The sequence below is a fragment of the Cotesia typhae genome, unplaced genomic scaffold (assembly GCF_013202065.1).
Source record: "Cotesia typhae breed Kobodo isofemale line unplaced genomic scaffold, CoteBio_Ctyphae contig_22, whole genome shotgun sequence".
Classification (NCBI taxonomy): Eukaryota; Metazoa; Arthropoda; class Insecta; order Hymenoptera; family Braconidae; genus Cotesia; species Cotesia typhae.
The window spans coordinates 6,275,269-6,293,165 of record NW_027423728.1 but is presented as its reverse complement, the minus strand read 5'-3'; the positions used below and the strand labels follow the sequence as shown (position 1 = coordinate 6,293,165).

Here is a 17,897-nt window from a genome sequence, read left to right as displayed (position 1 = left end):
ATAAAATTAATCGACATTCAAAAAAAAATATTTTATTTCGAATCGCATCATTTAATATTAATGATAATAATAAAACAACATTTAGCGAAGCGGAAAATTTACCTTACAGTGCTACGTCACAATATTGACAAAAGCGTAATATGAAATAAACATATATGTTTAAAAAATAATATATATTTGCTTGTCTTTTTCCATTCATCTCTCGTGAATAAATTCCCAATCCATCGATCTTTGTATTCCTCACGGGTGTATAAAATGAATTGATGTTACATATATTATATTTTATTCATCAAATAAAGTATTGTCGCAAATACATCCATTGAGAGATATTTAGATTTTTCAATCACGTACTTCGTATTGAGGTTCTATTTTCCGCATAATTTATCGCGAAAAAAAAAATCTCCGTGCACTTGCGATTGTTCAGAAGCTCTAACCAGCTATGCAGTGGTTTGAAAAGAAAAAAATAAAAAAAATACATAATTACAAGTGAGAGAAATTTTTTTGATCAGTTAATTGGAGGTTGGAGGATTGTCCTCCGTCGTTAATTGACTTTTATTGTTAGGCCAGGAGAGTGCAATTGAGAAATAAATGTGAGAGCGGCTATAGTATACTCGAGGTCTTATATTTTTAGAGAGGTGGGGCCACCCCTGTATTTTCCCCGGGGTTTTATGGGGCGGTCTGAAGGGCGAAATGAAATGGAGGGCGGTGGCGTGCTGTATCTCAGATTTCGTATAAAGTCTAAATAAGTCATCGTTCCTTTTTTTCACACTTTTAAGCAGAGCTTTTGTCTATACTGAAGGATCCCTTTTGCCGGCTGATAAATTCTTAAAAATAATTTCCATATCTCTAACTTGAAGCTTTTGAGAATTTTGTTTTAATACCTCTATTTACAAATGAATGAAGTTTGTTCTTTATAGTTATTTTCCTTAATATATTCTTATCTGCAGATGGAAAAATTTGAAAAATTTTTATTCAGTAAAAGGAACATTTCAATCGAATTTCAAGTCTACATTTTAAAATTCAATTTTACAATAAATTCAGTGAATAAGTCCGCGAGAATCATCTAGTTTTATATAAAATCTTTGCCTTATTGAAAATACTAAAAAAATATGTATGAAAATGGCGTTCTATAGGTTAAAAGCGAGCTTTATTTACTTTTTTAAACAAAACAGTAGAATGTATAAAAAATTACGCGGTATAATAAATTTTTTTATTTTTTTAGATTATAGAAATAAAATTGGGTATGCAATGATTAAACTATACGGTGACGCGCAAATACATGTTTTATGATCGTATATTTTTTGTCGGTTATACTTATATATATTTATATAGGTTCTGAAGAGACGTTGAATAAATCCAGTGTAATCTGTCGAAAAAGAAAAATGCAAAATCCCGAGAACAATCTAAGTCTGTACTGAGGAAAAAAGTTTATCGGTTTATGCATTCAACATTCTGGCTCTTCACATCCTATGCAAAGCTTCTTATATTGTTTCCATTTTTCTCGATATGATCATACAAACATATACGGATATATCCATCATTATTTCAAAGCTTAAATAACGAAAATACCATGTTTATCGTTTTTTCAAGGACCAACTTTCCCTTGTTCTGAACATCGTGAAAATCACGACAAATATCAACTGATATTTTTTATCTTTCTCTTTCTGTTTACAAAAATAGATCATGACTCAGGATATCACTGACGAAGTGTTGAAAATGGATGAATCAAACACACATTCTTTGACTCCGAGAGACCAGGTCCCCGAAGCAACGCCTTCTCCAACAGGGTACAGAGATTACAAGCCTCCTGCTGAAGTTCTGAGTGGTGGTTATCAGAGAAACATTGGTTTTACGAAAAATATCAGTCCTAGACGTGAATTTGGCAGAGATATTGAAGATACTGCACACAAGGTATTTAATGAATCATCCAAAATTTTTTTACTTTCACTCATTCAATTTTTAACGAAAATATGTTGCATACTTATCACGATATGTTGCTTGTGATAAGAGATATAAAGTGTCAATGTCTGAAAAAAAATTCTCCCATGAAAGTAAATTTGTTGTTTTACTTTTTTAAGGAATATCTTATTTCGTTTGCAAAAGATAAAAAAAATTTTTTTGGAGCAATTGAAAGTTTTTATTAGTTACTCTGGAGATAATTAAAAAAAAAAAAAAAAAAAAAAAAAAAAGAAGAAGATTTAGCGCATTTCTTAAAAACTTTTTCCAAGTTTTCAAAAACTTAGTACTTCTTTCAGTACCCTGTTTCATCCCACCCTCCCCTATGTAGAAGATGAAGAATGAAGCTATTTGTAGAATAGGGATAAGTTGGATTGTTATAAGTATTCTTCTCACCGAAAATGATAATTGCTACTTTGGGATTTTAATGACAGAAATTTCAAGGGAAACGTTGAAAATATCCAGCTAATTAATTTTTAACTTAACGATTCTTTTTTCGCCGCGTAATTTGAAATATCGAATTCAAGATTATGTTATCATCGATGTGGAATTAATATGAAAGGAAGAATATTCCGCGTAAGATCTTGAAGCGAATGAAATAAAAACAAAACAAAGAGTTGATGTACGAAAATTCTTGCAGCTTATCGTTTTTTGTTGTTCTCCGAGCTTTCAAGGTTATTCCCTCTGGTGTTATAGAGCGAAACAAGTGGAATAATGATCGCGAATACTTGGCATGATCGTCCGGTACGGCCCCTAAGTTGTTTCTTCTCCCTTGTGTTGCTTCTTTCTCATTCTTTTTCTTGAATTCCCTTCACATATACTTGGACTTTTGTATAAATGTGTGTATGTATAATTCCTACTCCACACTTAGGATCTCTGTCCTTGTCGGTCCTTAGCCTCGCCTTTCGCCTTGTTGTCTGACAACGCAGCACGTTTCCACGGTAAACGATTTCTTCTTCTTCTTCTTCTTCTCCTTCTTCCATTCTTCATTCTTTATCTTATTTTTCATTTATTTTCTTACTTTACCATATATACATACGTACATACCTTTTTCTTGGCTTGTCGTTTATAATTTCATCGAGATTATGTACTGCTCCCTTGGCCTTCCTCGGCAAGGGGCGCCGCTCGGTCGGTTCCTCTTTACTACGATATTTTAAAAACACACGCATGTTCATTTTTTATCCAGTGTGTGTTTGTACCAGCGAACGAGCGAGCGAGCAAAGGATCTCAACTTTCAACTAATACAACAAACAAATACGGACCAAGAAATAAAGGAGATAAAAAGAGAGACGAGAGGCGTAAGCCGCTAAATCCTGACTTCTTTGGAACGATCCAAAGTGGGTACCTGGCACATAGAACCGGTAGGGGGTCCCTTATCGTCACGAGCCGGTTTTTACTAAGCTTTCTTTCATTTGCTCTTCTTTGATCCTTAGTACTCACTCTCTCCCTGTAACAGATTACCAGTATTGAATATAGTACTTTTTACTTATAACAAGACTTGCTCTTTTGCTCGCTGACTGCCCATATAATTCCAATCGTCCAATCCTGTATTCCTTATTGGCTAGATACAGAAAACTGGGTATTACACCGATGTTTTATAAGCAGTAATTACGTACTTGGCTGCTCGACTTAATATATCTGAGGTTTTGATCGTTTATATATTAATGAGACAGATTTATATGTGATAATTAATCGTTGGTAGATCATTATTGTTATTTATTACGAGGAATATTTTTTAAATAATTTGGTGTTATTCATTTTTAATTTTTTTTTTTAATTTACTTCAGTATTGTCCAAAACTAAGTCCTTTCGAAGATCACGGTCTAATTCAATGAAATTCAATTATAATTCGATTCAAAGAATGACGACTATTCATTAAAAGCTGGGTATAAAGAGGTGATAAACACACGGGTGTTAAGCAGAGGCCATACTGCCCGATACCTCCATTATGATTATGGTCATCAAACGTTTCTGTTAACGGCAAAATATCTTTGATGATAGCTTATATATAATTGTAATATAATAGTATGTACTCTACCTCCGACCAATCTGTATAACCTCACGTCAGCCTATTACCGTATTGTCGATATTCCAGACGGTTAACCTCCAATAAGTCTATTTGCATATCATAAGTCCACGGTTTGAGCGCTAATTATCAATATTAATACACATTTGAAAGCAAAATATTATCTTCATCTCCATTTTAAATTAATATTCATAACACGTAATTCAATTTTAGTTAATGAAGCTACTTGTTTCTTCTGTAAGGATCATTAAATTTAAGTTCCACATTACTTTTAGTTTATTGACTTTTTTTAAGCTTCCACAAGTTTATCTATAAAAAACATTGTATTTTACTTAAGTTTCCTTGAAATAACAAAAATAATTAATTACATCTAAGTATTGATTATCTTGAGTATTAATTTTATTATCATTTAACTAAAATTTTCAAAATCCATTATCGAGGCATTGATATAATAGAATAATCCATTATACACCAAGTAACATTTTGTAAAGGTGTACCGTGTATTTACACATATACACACTCGTATACTCGTATATATATCGTATATCGGTTTGAGCAAGGCTGTCTGGTTTTAAGCAAGCATCTGGCAGAGTTGCATACCCGCATACAAATTGAGTTAGCGTCCTCGTCATAATGTCCAAAGGAAAGATCACTCTACTATGTATACTTTTAATCATTTATTATATTTGTTGGTAGCTTCCTTCTCCTCCTCCTCCTCCTCCTCCTCCCCCTTCTCTTCTTCTTTCTTTTCTAAAATTAATCTTTTCTTTTAACTTCATACACTCATAAAATAAATAAAAATAATAAAATATATAAATATTTATAGTGTCATACTCGATTTTAAATCCAATAGATTTTTTTCAGTTCAAAAATTATTTCTGCGCAATAATATTGTCATAAATTACAGAGTTATTATTATTATTATTATTATTTAATCTTTCGTACAAACTGTGAGTATATATCCATACTCTGATAGGAAGACACTCATTTAATAGATAATACAACCGTATATATTTTATATTTTATCTTTCTACTCATATCAGTTACACAATTAAATTCTTAATGTTTTTTTTTGTCTTTGATAAAGTTTTGTAAGTAATAAAAGTAAAACAAAATAAAACATTGATGATTATTATTATTATTGTATATTTACCGCATGAATATTTTAAAAGCTTTATTTTTCAGACATTTACGCGCGTGGATCAAAACTTGGTAGTTGCGATTTGCATACAAATTATCACGGCCTTGTATAAAGTACACAGGATGTCTCTTGTCTTGTAATGTTGTTGCATATCTAGTTTTCTCAATAGTTTATTCTTTTATCTTTTGTTTTTTACCATTATAATAAACATAAGATATTATTTATTAATTAATTAGCTAGACATAAATAAAAGTATTTTATTTGCAGTGTAACCTGAAATGGAATAACAAAATTTGTTTATAATAAAACAATCTTATCTTAAGCTTTTAAATTGTACTAATTGACAGGAAGACAATAAGACAATATAACCATAGCAACAATTAATGAGAATAATGGTTACTGTGACAACGGTTAAATATTAATGAGTGAAATTTGTAAAAATATTGATTAATTGAATTGTCAATAACAAAAATTTTGACAAAAGCGGGTAAAGCGCGTTCGATTTTTTTTAGTAGAAAATAAAAAATATCATGAAATAATTCTAAAGACACTATTAAAAAAATTAATCAAATTTAAGTGAACAATTCTTGATTAAATATTTTTAAATTATGAACAACTTCTAGAATTTTTTTTAAATCGATTTAATATTTTTATTAGTAAGTCTTGATAAATTTTTCGATTTTTTTTTCTTTATTACTAATATTTCTTCACTAGAACTTGATTACCCATGGGTACTTTGTACTGTTTTACTTTTTTTTAATTAAAATAAAAAAAATTACCGATAAAAGATCGTCTCGTGACCAAAACGCCACAAAATACGATTTTGAATGATATATACAAGATAAAAATGTCATATATCACATATTTCCATAGAATGCAGAGTTTGCGACTTCCTGGTACGCGGTTAGTGACCTCGTTGGCATTATATATTACGCGTCGCACGACGATAAAACCGGAAGTGAACGGTCTTTTCGCTGCTCCCGCACGTCCGTCGAAATGAGACCTAAAAGACGATGAATTCCACAAACTTCCCGTTGAATTTTCATCTATCTTTCATCTGTCATTACAGAGCCATCGATTTACAGTTAATTTTGAAACGCAAACAAAACTCTTAATCAAGAAATAGAAGAAAAACTTTAGTTTACTCTTAGAGTTGATTCTCTAGTGAGCAGTGAGCCGTACTATTAACTGGTAAAGTAGATTGAGCTTTAATCTACTCTAACCTTCACGGGTACGAATACCGTCAATTCATCTGTATCGGGGCAATCGACAGCCGACGATCGACAATACTTATTCTTTAAGACTGATTAGGTAATTTAAACCTCGAGAAAATGAGATCCCATTCTGTTGTTTGTTTTTATTTCTTTCGACTGAACACTAAAACTCTTATGTTCTATTTTATGTTTGTTTTTGACTATGTATATATTTGTTGTTTTTACAAATAGAGCGCACCTGCCGTGTGAGCTTTTCTTTGTTCCATTCTATCTACTGTCTATTATCTTTGGTCGTATGTGAATATTTTCAGTTACCCAGATAATTTATCAGATTCAAATTTGACTTCATAAAAAAATATTCTTCATTTTCAGACCATACTTCTCGGTGATAGTGGTGTAGGAAAAACATCGCTGCTAGTTCAATTCGATACTGGAAGTTTCTCGGGGAATTTTGCTGCTACAGTTGGGATTGGATTCACGGTGAGTACATTTTATTATTTTATTTGCTTTTATATATTTTCTATCAATATTAGATCAAGGTAATTAAATTTTTAATGGAAAAATAAAACAACAAATTACAAGATTCTAATTTCTAATTAAAATAAATTATCATTCTCGAACAAATTAAAGTTAATATTTAATTAAACTATAATTACATCATGAAATTTATTTTAATGTACAAATGTACTAATTTTTGGTGAGTTAATGCATTTATTTTTATTAAATAAATTAATTTAATAATTAGTATAAATATTAATGCATTATTTTAAAATAAACATAGTCGGATTTTTTTTTTCGCGACCCTCGTATAACAAATAATCGTTATTTAGATTGAAATTTTTGGTCATTTTTGTCATAATACAAAAATGTGAGCAATGCATTTATGAAATTTTCAACCAATTTAATAAAAAAAAATATTTCGTAATATTATAAATAAATTTTATGTATCTTTGCGCTAAAATTTTTTTTTTTTAAATCAATTAAATTTTTCCATCAGTGGAAAAAAATTAATAAAAGAGCAATCTCTAAAAAAGATATCTGAACGTTAATTACATTTTTTCAATACCACATCGAGCATCGAGCATCAAACGAAAATCGATTCTTCAGGTTTTAATACATCTTTCCTCAGGATTGACAATATAAGGTATGGTCATGTGGAGGATAGAGAAGAAAGAGACATGTTGAGATCTCCGAAAGAAAAATAGAGGTCCAAAAGCAAAAAAGGCGCGATGGGTAATAAATCAAGTTGAGTCTGACAGTAGCAAGTGGACTAGTGGCTAGCAGGCTTCTTTTCACCTTTTTTATAATATTTTTTTCCTTATATATCTTTCTTCCAAGATAATAAGACCCGAGATTCAATCATCATTATTTCGAATGAAAATCTTCCATTAAAATAATACCTACATTTTTTATTCAATTTTTTCATAGGATTGATGAATAAATTTCTGTTTTTAGAGGAAAATCTTTAAGAACGGTTAATTCTTTTGAAAAGTTACTAATTACACGAAAAACTACTTATAATGTAGAAATTGCTTAAGATTGTTTGCTTTGGCAATCCTTCACTATTTTATAAAATCTATTATATAATTAAAAAAATAAGGAAAAATTTTTTTTACACGTTGAAATTAAAGAAAAATCTTTGAAGAATAAAAAATCTAATTTTAAATTTAAGTCTAAGGCTGATCATAAAAGCGACGGCAGAAAAATTTGTGTGATTCAGTGAAGAAAAATGAGGAAAAATAAGACGATGTAAATGATTCTATGAAAAATATTTTTTTTATTCAACGAAAATGATCCCACTATATTCCAAAATATAAATAAAATAAAACTGTAAATGCAATTAAAATACTGTTAAAGTAAAAAATAAAAATAACTCCAAATTGGACCAAAATTAATAACTTGTTGTTTTAAATAATTGAATTCTTGAATTTTGAAATGTTAGTTCAAAAATTTTTCTGCTCGATTCAAAATGATAAAATTCTTAAAAATATTTTTTTTTCGGTCAAGTTAATTTCTTAAAGATTCTTTATGAGTGAATGCATTTATATTAAACCATCAAGTGAATTAATTTGCTAGATTATACCGGTTAAGTCGATCGGAATGCCTCTGCGTACGACTTAATTAAACGGACGTTGATTAAATACATCGCGAGTGCCTACTTGAATGAAATTTTTCTGGATATTTCTCTAGTTAATTAGTAGAACAGGACGAGAGAGTCAAGGCATATATCGCATAATACATTATATATATTATATATATGGAATGAAATATTCGTATTTCTATGATTTCTCTTTGCACGTACATTATTATTTATATGTATTTAGTTTATGTTCTGAGTTAAAACCTCTTTTCACTATTATGCATTCATGCTTTGAACATTTTCCTCTTATCTTCTGGTATGGCGCCATACACTAATCCTTAGCCGCTTTATCTTATTCAATCCCATGTACATATCCTAGAATTATGAATTATAAATTATATTTACAAACAAACTCCCTTCTCCAAAATTTTTTTTATTTTATTAGGACGCATTTAATTTTATTAAATATTTTTATCGTTTATATATTCGTAAATATTCCCGGTAAACTTTTTTTTTGTACGTGGAATTTTGGAGAACTTTAATATTGAATAAAAATCCAAATTTTGGGCAACCAAGTCGTTAAAAATCCTCATGTTGCCAAAATCCTTTCAAATCTCCGAATAAAAAAAAAATTTTGAAATTTTTATCAAATAAATACTTAGTTTAATTCAATTTCATTTGTTTTTAATTAAAAATGAAATTCAAAGCTTCAATATTTAATCAAAGTAAAAATATCCGATAACTCAGCAGTTATCAGCCCGCATAAAGTTATCACGTTTCATAATTCTCTGCAAATTTGATCTAAATCTCTGAGAAGAAAATTTTTTTTGTAAATTCTATCAAACGAATGAGATTGAGTGAAGTATCTAGTTTCTCACACTGATAAAAAAGTTAATTTGAGTAAAGCTAGAAAATTCTTGAGTCAAGAAATTTCACTTAATTAATTTAAAGTAAATTTTACTAGGCTCAAAAATTTTTCCACTTCCCTGAAGATCATCAATTTCTTAAAAAAGATTTTTTTCCCTAAGTCGACTTAATTTTTTTATCAATGCAAAAACAATAAACTTCAAAATATGATAAAAAATTGAATTTTGGTCAATCAAATCATCAACCACGCCGTTCGGAATCTAGTTGTATTGAGGATTAAATATTACGTAATCTAATCGAAACCCACCGAATAACTTCATGCGAAAAAATTCAATTTTAAACAATCGAAAGATAAACTAGATGATTCTTGAATGCATAGATGGATCTCTATTGTCAACTTGAGAGCCAATGTGGTGTTAATGGATTAATTCGAGCGTAAAAGGGTTGTTTGACGTTCGGATGAATCACCGACTCTATAACTTTCCTAATGCAATATGCAATATATAGAGCAGAGGGTTTCATCTAATAAACTCAGCTCCGAGCTCCAGGATCCGTTTATTATCGAACTACATATGTACTGTAGGTCTTTCATGTGGATTACACTTTGCACTCATTTCTACAGATATGCGCTGTATTGTTCGATTTATGTTCTTCAAGTAACAAGTAGCAGCAACTTTGGAAGTTAGCTTAAAGTTATCATTGAGTATAATCGACTGATATGTTATATTTTACATACATGCATATGTGTGTGAGTATGTGATGGATGGAGCTAGGTGCATAAAAGTTGGTATGAATAAGAAATACGCTAAGAAGTTTGAGTTTTAAAGAGAATTAGAAATAAGAAACGTGTTTAATATTTAATGTGTGTATGTTCTAAAATATATATTATAATTGTAGTGAACAATCCGCACGCGATACTGCCGTTATATTATATGTTATTACTTTGATGATTATGACTTATGTCATAAGTGCTTACATTTTGCAGAAAAAAATAGTAAGTACTGAGTGTAGGCTAAAGCGAAAAAGTCATAACTGATAAGACTTAAAATTTTTATTTTATATGTTGAGTTAAATTAATCAAAGTCAAAGAGATCCGATTCAACAAAAATCGATGAGTAGTTAATAACATTCATGATGAGTAAATGATTACAGTTATGTGGAAATTTCATCAAAAAATCGAAACTTTGATGGCGACAGCCAATTTTGGTACGAGGTCATTAATTAAATGCCATTTGAACACCATTGTACAGAATGTAATTTTCCGAACTACAACATTACTAACTCTCGTGAAGTTATAGAAAATATAATATCTTTGACATATATTTCGTCGTTTGTCAAAGCGAAACTTGTGCGAATGTAATTAAATATATGTCAGGTAAAGTACCTTTCTTGTGCTTCTTCAAATTCTCCATCTCTATCTTTGTTAAAAGTAGAAATAGACTTTGAATTTCTGAGTTGATAATTCATTAGAATACAAAATCTGATACTGAATAAAAAATTGCTTGAATTAAGAAAAATATTTTTTTCAAAATTTATTTTTTGCTTCGAGATATTTAATTCAAATTCAAATTTTTATGAATTAAAATAGTCACTTACGACTTTACCACTTTCAAACAATCTGAGGATTACGATTAATAATTATAATTAGTACATACTTTTACATAGAAACAAACATAATTTCCAAAAGTATATCGTATGTTTCTTTGTGCTGCTTCATAATTGCCGCGCAGTTATTCCGTTTTGTTCTTTGTTTAAACTACAACTTCAAAGCTCTTAATTTACTCTACACGTTACACGTGTCACATACTGTTATTTCTCATTATAAACTTATGTTCCCGTACTGGTAAGTACCCTTTGATAAAACATTTACAAATAATATTTTAGCAATAAAAGCGTTGCTAAATTGTTTGCACGCATAAAAAAATACAGAGTTGTATTTTTTAATTTTTCAATGCAATATTATTTTTATTAACCAGTTTTTTAGCTCGATTGGAAAAAAATTCAATTTATGTTTCATGAGAACCAATATACCCCAGATTAACGGTTCATAAATTCTCTCAATATATGAACGGTGCATTTTAAAAATTTTTTAACTTTTATTAATTTTGTTTTGCAAAAAATTTCCTTCTCGTTTTTTTTTTTTTTTTTTTTTTTTTTTGCTGCAAATATCGATCTATATTTAGAGAAACTTGTCGAGAAATTTAGCAGGTTAGTCGGATTTCGAAAGCTAAAAAAAAACTTATTTTTATCAAACTTTTTTCTATCATATTAAATGAAACAATTTCCATAAGATCAGTTTAATTTTGAGAAATTTTATCATCTATAACAAGAATCATAAAAAATACTAATTCTGAGCCGTCTAGAAAAATTTCTTCCCTTGCGATTTTCCACAGTGTCTCACTATAAATCTTTTTCTCGAGTCTTTTTAATTTTTCCATACTCCAGAGGATGTATTCACTTTACTGACAGAGAAAGAGTGGTCTTTTGTTTTTATAAAACAATATAAATATAATAACAGTATTGGTAATCGATCATATATTGAACAAGAGAAAAATAATTTATTAAACAATTATATTTTCACCTCACAAAGATGACAGAAATAATTATCGAAAAAAGACAGATATTATTCGAAATAATGGACATGCGCGAGTAAGTTGGCACGCGCGGATTTTCATGGCATTAATTGCCGCTTCGAGAACGCAGGCGAGATGGAATACCCGGCAGAAGTATGCGATTTTATATATAGCAGACGCGGAGGGTTGTTAAGTGGTAGTATATAGTACAGTAATAGTAGAGATCCCCTGGTGCTACTGCTGCTGCTTTGCTTTCAGGTAGAGCAGTGAGTCGGGGGTTGGAAAACACCCTCATCGCTCTCGTCACGCAGTCTCGACCGTTTCTCCGAACCGCGTGCTTCATACTAACCACACAGTGTTTGAATTAATATCTTGTCTTTCAGTATATTACTTTCTCTTTAACGCGGTACATTTTTTTCTTTCACTGCATGAAAAAGTTTTTTCTTTTATAGAAATTTTTCGTGATGTACAAAGTGGATATTAATTTTTTACATAAGTGAAATTTTTGTAAAAAAATTTTTTTTTATCAAAAAATTTCAGTGTTGAAAAAAATTTTTTTTTCAATTCATTAATTTATTTTTAAAAATAATAATAATAAATACACAAAAAATTAGTTGATCTGTAAAATACATCACCTCTAATTGCAATCAATTATTTATAATTGCGTATCAATTAATTCGTGCCAATGGATGAAAGGTAATAAAATAATTAAAAGGTTACGATATTAATTCCCAAGTTAATACAAAATTGACAAGTACATATTTCCAATAACAACAATAATAATAATGATAACAATTAGCAAAAATTTCGATAAATTTTTCCACAAAATAATTTCCAATGAAAATTGCAAATATCCATAGTGTAAAGCATGTTAGTGCACCCGTTCGATAATTAGGGTATCATTCTTGGCACATCGTAAAGTTTGACCTTGCTTTATATTACTTGAGTAAGTAGAGATAAGACCGACGACCTTTGATCGTTATATATAACTCTCTAAAACAGCTCTGAACTTAGTATCTGTTTTATGAAATTTAAACGGCCTAAAGTATTATCTCGAACTACCCTCGTGGCATGCTCTCACCCTCAAATCATTCCTTTTTTTTTCATACCAGTGTCTTAATATAATATGTACTTTATCCTTCATTTTTCATCCTTTCCTCAATTCTTACATTGAAAAATATAAGCATAAGTTACCATACAAATTTTTTGTTAAAGTACTTTTTTTTATTTTAGACAAATATTTTCAAAATTTTTTACCGCGTTACATCAATAAAATTTTTGAAAAAATTTAACATAAGTTTAAAATAAAAATATTATTTTTTCCGTAAGTGGTGGTATTTAATACGTTCCCTTATACGAGTCGTGAGTACAAAAATAATCCTTAGAACATCTCGAATGGAACACTAAATTTTCGCAATCTTCAGTCAGACGGCATGGTTGTCCAAGAGGATCTGAAATAATAAAGTTTTTAAAAATTATCTATTTTATTGGGTAGGTTAAAAATTTATTGTACTTACAAGGTCCACATCTGTCGCTAGATAAAGGTATATAATCATATCCACATTGACAAATATTATTCACACAAACAGAATCTTTAACTGCACACTGGTTATCATCTTCGCAGAACCAGCCCAATAATGACTGGTTAATAACTGACACGTTGAGTTATTTGTTACAACAGTGTTGCTTCTGCAGGCGCATCTCTTTTCTTCACTCTTCCCGTCTATTTTCGAACATTTCATATGCATTGGATTCCCACAATCTTTGTCGTGCTCACAAGATTTATTCAAATATTCTTTGAAAACAAAAATTTCATACATTTAATACATTGAGGAAAAAAATATTATTAAGAAAATTTTCTTGACACAAGAACATATTCCCGGCTAGAAATTGTCTCCATGCATCATTGTCCCCTACCGTAGTCGCTCATTACCTTAGTAGTTTATGCGACTTTAAACAATTAAAAAAAAAAAAAAAAAATATTTCTTAATTAAAAAAATTTTTTGAACCGAGAAAATTTATTATTTTAAGACTTTTTATTTTAATTCGAAATAATGAATCTCTTTTCAATGATATTCTACATTCAAGATTTTTTTTCCGAGTTAACTTTTTCATGAGAATAGAAAATACCTTCTTTTGAACATATTGCATTGGAAGATCTAGTTACATCGATAATTGATTTGCATTCGTATCCACTACAACATTGGTTATCAAGCATAACATCACACTGAAAGAAAATAAATTTTAAAAAATTTATAAATAATTAGAAAAATGATTTATTATTTAATACTTTTGAGGGGAAAAAAAAAAAAACTGTACACAAGAGGAAAATATTAATTTTTTTTTTTATGCATTAGGTCTTACATTCTTAAATACATATTTTCTAAGATGGAAAATATTTTTTAACATAAAAAAATTATACTCACGAAACTGCCATGACGAATACATCGGTTAGTATCATGAACCACATGATCGTGAGTTAAACCAAAAATTACGAATAATAATATTATTATACCCGAAATTTTTGTAAAATTTTCTACAATATGTCAATCTTGTATAAAATTTTCAATCGAAGTATATTTTATAAATAATTATCTATAGGTTTGATGCCGTATAAATATCGATCAAATGAAGTTTATTTTGAACATCGTAAAATAGTTTATTGATAAGTTTAATGACACTAAAGTAAGACAGATTGATTAGAGATAATTTTATCATTATATTTTTAATAGCTTACAATTTTATTGTGTTTTTCGAAATCAGTGGAAATTTCTTAATAATTAATAATAGAAGTTTTTATATTTGGAATTAATTATTGATGATAATATTTACATTAAATTGAAACAAAAAGTGTGTTTTTTAACTTGAAATAGTCTAAAATTAAAAAATATTACTTGATTGTAAAAAAAAAATTCTCTTCAAAAGTTAACTTTTTTAAAAAGTTGAAATTAACTTTATTCAGTTGCAATTAATTAAAAAAATTCAATTATTGTATATGTATAAGGTCTACATCATTTAAAAATTATATTATTTTATGAAATACATTTCTTATGAAACATATGTTTTCTACGATCTTTTTTTTTTCTGAAAATATAGTTTCGAAAGAACATAAACATAAAGAGAAAAACTTGTTAATTCAAGAATTTTAGAAATTCAATCAACCAATTTACTACTTTTAAACAAAATATATTAAATTTTCCTAAACAGTTTCGTTCTTATAAATTAAGATAGGCAAAAGATTGATTCATAATATTACCGACTTATTTCAAGGAAAAATCAAGAACATTTCTCATTAATCAAAAGGTTTTTTTTCCGTAGAGGAGTAAATTTCTCGTGACCAGTTCTAGAATTTTCCTGAGAGGAAGACAGGATCATATGCTAACTATTTCAAGCACACAGACTATTTCTCTTATTTTCTACAACCACTTGAGAAACGTAAATGTTGGAATAGTCATGTCATTACATAGTTAAACGTAGTGGCTATCCAGAGATTACCTACTTTTCTAATTTTTATAATTTTTCTACAAAGCTCGGATAAACATGCATGTAACATCTGCAAAACTTTAATTTCATATGTCACTAATTCCCTCTGGCAGCACGTATTTTTTTTTGGTAAAATAAAAAATGATAACTCAGTAAAAATTGTCTTTTAACTCGTTGAATAATCTAATAAATTAATGTTGTTGCAAAAAAAATTTTTTTTTTCATTTTAATTAAAATTTATTTTGCAGAAAATTTTCAAAGTCATAAATTTTTTTTTTTGTTCAAAAATTTCATTTCAGAATAAATAATTTTGTAAATAATAAATTATTATTTTATAATTTTTATTCTTATGTTATACAAGCTTCGCTCTGAATATAATATGGTTTGGACTGAATGTTGTACGTTGGATGTTGGATGACAATGTGTAATTCGTTACACTCGATAATTCTCTCACTAGAATAACTATAGCCTATGCTATTATACATACAGAGAATATACCATTTAGAAACACTCGGTGAATTCCCATATAATTTTTAATTTATGACACTTTCTAGGGTTATTGTTTCCGGAGGTAATTTGTGTAGATATGGAGCTTTTACGACAATTGACTAGTGATGCGACTAGCGGTTGTTTGATATGAATTCGCAAGATATTCATAAAAATTATTCAAAAATTATTTGACGCAATGACGCAAAATTTTTTACTGTTTGAAACTGTCATTTTTTAAGGTGTTATTTACTATGTGACAGCTATTCATCACATTTTCAATCTCAAATTACAAAATGGTGGTTTTTACACTTTCTACATTAAGTTTTGTAATATTCACATTTGTGCCCTCTTACAATTATAATATAGTCCGATAATTTTTCTCTTGAATTTAACAGAAAATTTTTTTCCTTGTAAAAACTTACGCGACAGTTGTTTTTATTATTTTAATATTGAATATATAATATTGATAATAATTTATACTTTACTAACTACATTAAAAGTTTAGGTTTATTCTTCTCCGCTCAAAACTAATTAATTTTATTTTTTCTATACACACACAACGAATACAAACTTCCGGCTCATCGTTATCGCTACTTCCTTCGTAAACTTTACAACCTTATTTTGTTTAATGTAAACGATATAACTATCGAGCCCGAGCGCGAGTGAATGTTTGACAACAGTCGAAAAATTGTTGAATTATTTCATTTGTTAACAATTGAAAACATATATATCTATAATTAACAATATATAAAACATTAGTTTACTGAATTAAAATTTAGTGAAAAATTCAAGTGCGTAATTATGTGAAATTTAATTTTTGAATTCAAGCTTTAATTTTAGTTGCTAAAATTTCAATTAAAAATTGATAAATAATTCATACATTATTAATTTTTTTTTCACTCATCTTCAGCCTTTTATTTCATAAATTTTAGACACAAAAAGTGACCTTTCATTTATATAATACAATTTCCACGTGACCGCCTTTGGGAATTGCATTTTTCTTTACTCGAACGAAACCAGCGATACTCGTATTTCCTATTATCTTCACCGATTTCATATTAAACATTCTTTTATACACATTATAAAAGTTATATTTGGACATATGGGAATGTTCGACCAATATTAAAAATTTTTTTCACGTACACCCAAACTATAGATCAACTCACTTCTATGAAAAACTTTTTAAACTTTATTTTAACATTTTTCAATTTTATAATTTGACGTTTTTTGTCACATGTTATTAGTGTTTAATCACAATAATAAAAAATAATCTGTAAAATTAAGAGAATACTTAAAATTTTGTATCCGGCGTATTTATGTAAATTTTTTTTTTTTTTTTTTTTTTTTTTCAATTAAATTTAGCATCATTGGAAAGGTGTTGACCGAAATTGGTGATTTTTCAAAGTATTATTTTATTTATTTATTTTTTGGAGTTTTTGATAACTTTGTGGTTTTATCAGTTTATTCTGTCATATTTTTACTTATTGCTAAATGCATCAGTTATAGCAATATTATTTTAAAAATTTATTTTCCAAGTATCCAAATTATGTATACTGTTATTTAAAATATCGAGAAATCGATGAGCAAAAATTTGTTATTCATCACTTATAATTCTCGGCAGTTATATGGTTACTGCAGCAGGTTGTTACTTAAAATAAATTTTATATAATTTAATGGAATTAAGGAACAGAAAATAAGCTTATCTTATATTATAAAAAGCTTACAATTATAAATTTACGTTAATAACATTATTTTTCCACACATGAACTATCGTTGTCCCGCGGTAACCGTTGGTGTGCAAACTTTTCGTGATAGACATGTATTTCACGCAATATACTTCCACGGTTCGCTACACTTTGCGTGAGGGGAAAGCTTATATATGTGAAAACCAATTTAGTTGAACTCTGAACATTAATAACTAACTCTTAAAAAATTATTTATAAAAATTGATTGGCTATTAGAAATTTTTAACTCGTTAAATAATTAAAATTTTATTATTTCTCGATTTTTGACTTTTTTTCTTTATTATTTGACGTGTAAGAGATTGATGTTTAAGTATCATATATCA

The 17,897-nt window shown here is 28.5% G+C and overlaps 1 protein-coding gene and 1 long non-coding RNA gene across 13 annotated transcripts in view; one reads left to right on the top strand and one right to left on the bottom strand.

Annotated features, from left to right (window-relative positions):
- Positions 1 to 17,897, top strand: part of LOC141538480 (ras-related protein Rab-37) — a 79,777-nt gene that overhangs the window by 50,710 nt on the left and 11,170 nt on the right. For 10 of the 12 annotated variants that reach the window (XM_074259974.1, XM_074259965.1, XM_074259970.1 and 7 more), the window contains 2 exons: positions 1,681 to 1,911; positions 6,710 to 6,817. In XM_074259974.1, the coding sequence (XP_074116075.1) occupies positions 1,681 to 1,911; positions 6,710 to 6,817 (339 nt within the window). Of the gene's footprint in view, positions 1 to 1,680; positions 1,912 to 6,709; positions 6,818 to 16,353; positions 16,621 to 17,897 lie in introns of those variants that run through there. The other 2 variants (XM_074259976.1, XM_074259966.1) reach the window with 2 other exon arrangements.
- LOC141538481 (uncharacterized) lies at positions 12,540 to 14,595 on the bottom strand. Its single transcript, XR_012481062.1, has 4 exons — positions 14,284 to 14,595; positions 13,988 to 14,084; positions 13,375 to 13,652; positions 12,540 to 13,308 (listed from the first exon to the last, which is right to left on the bottom strand). It is a non-coding gene; the product is annotated as an uncharacterized LOC141538481 (long non-coding RNA).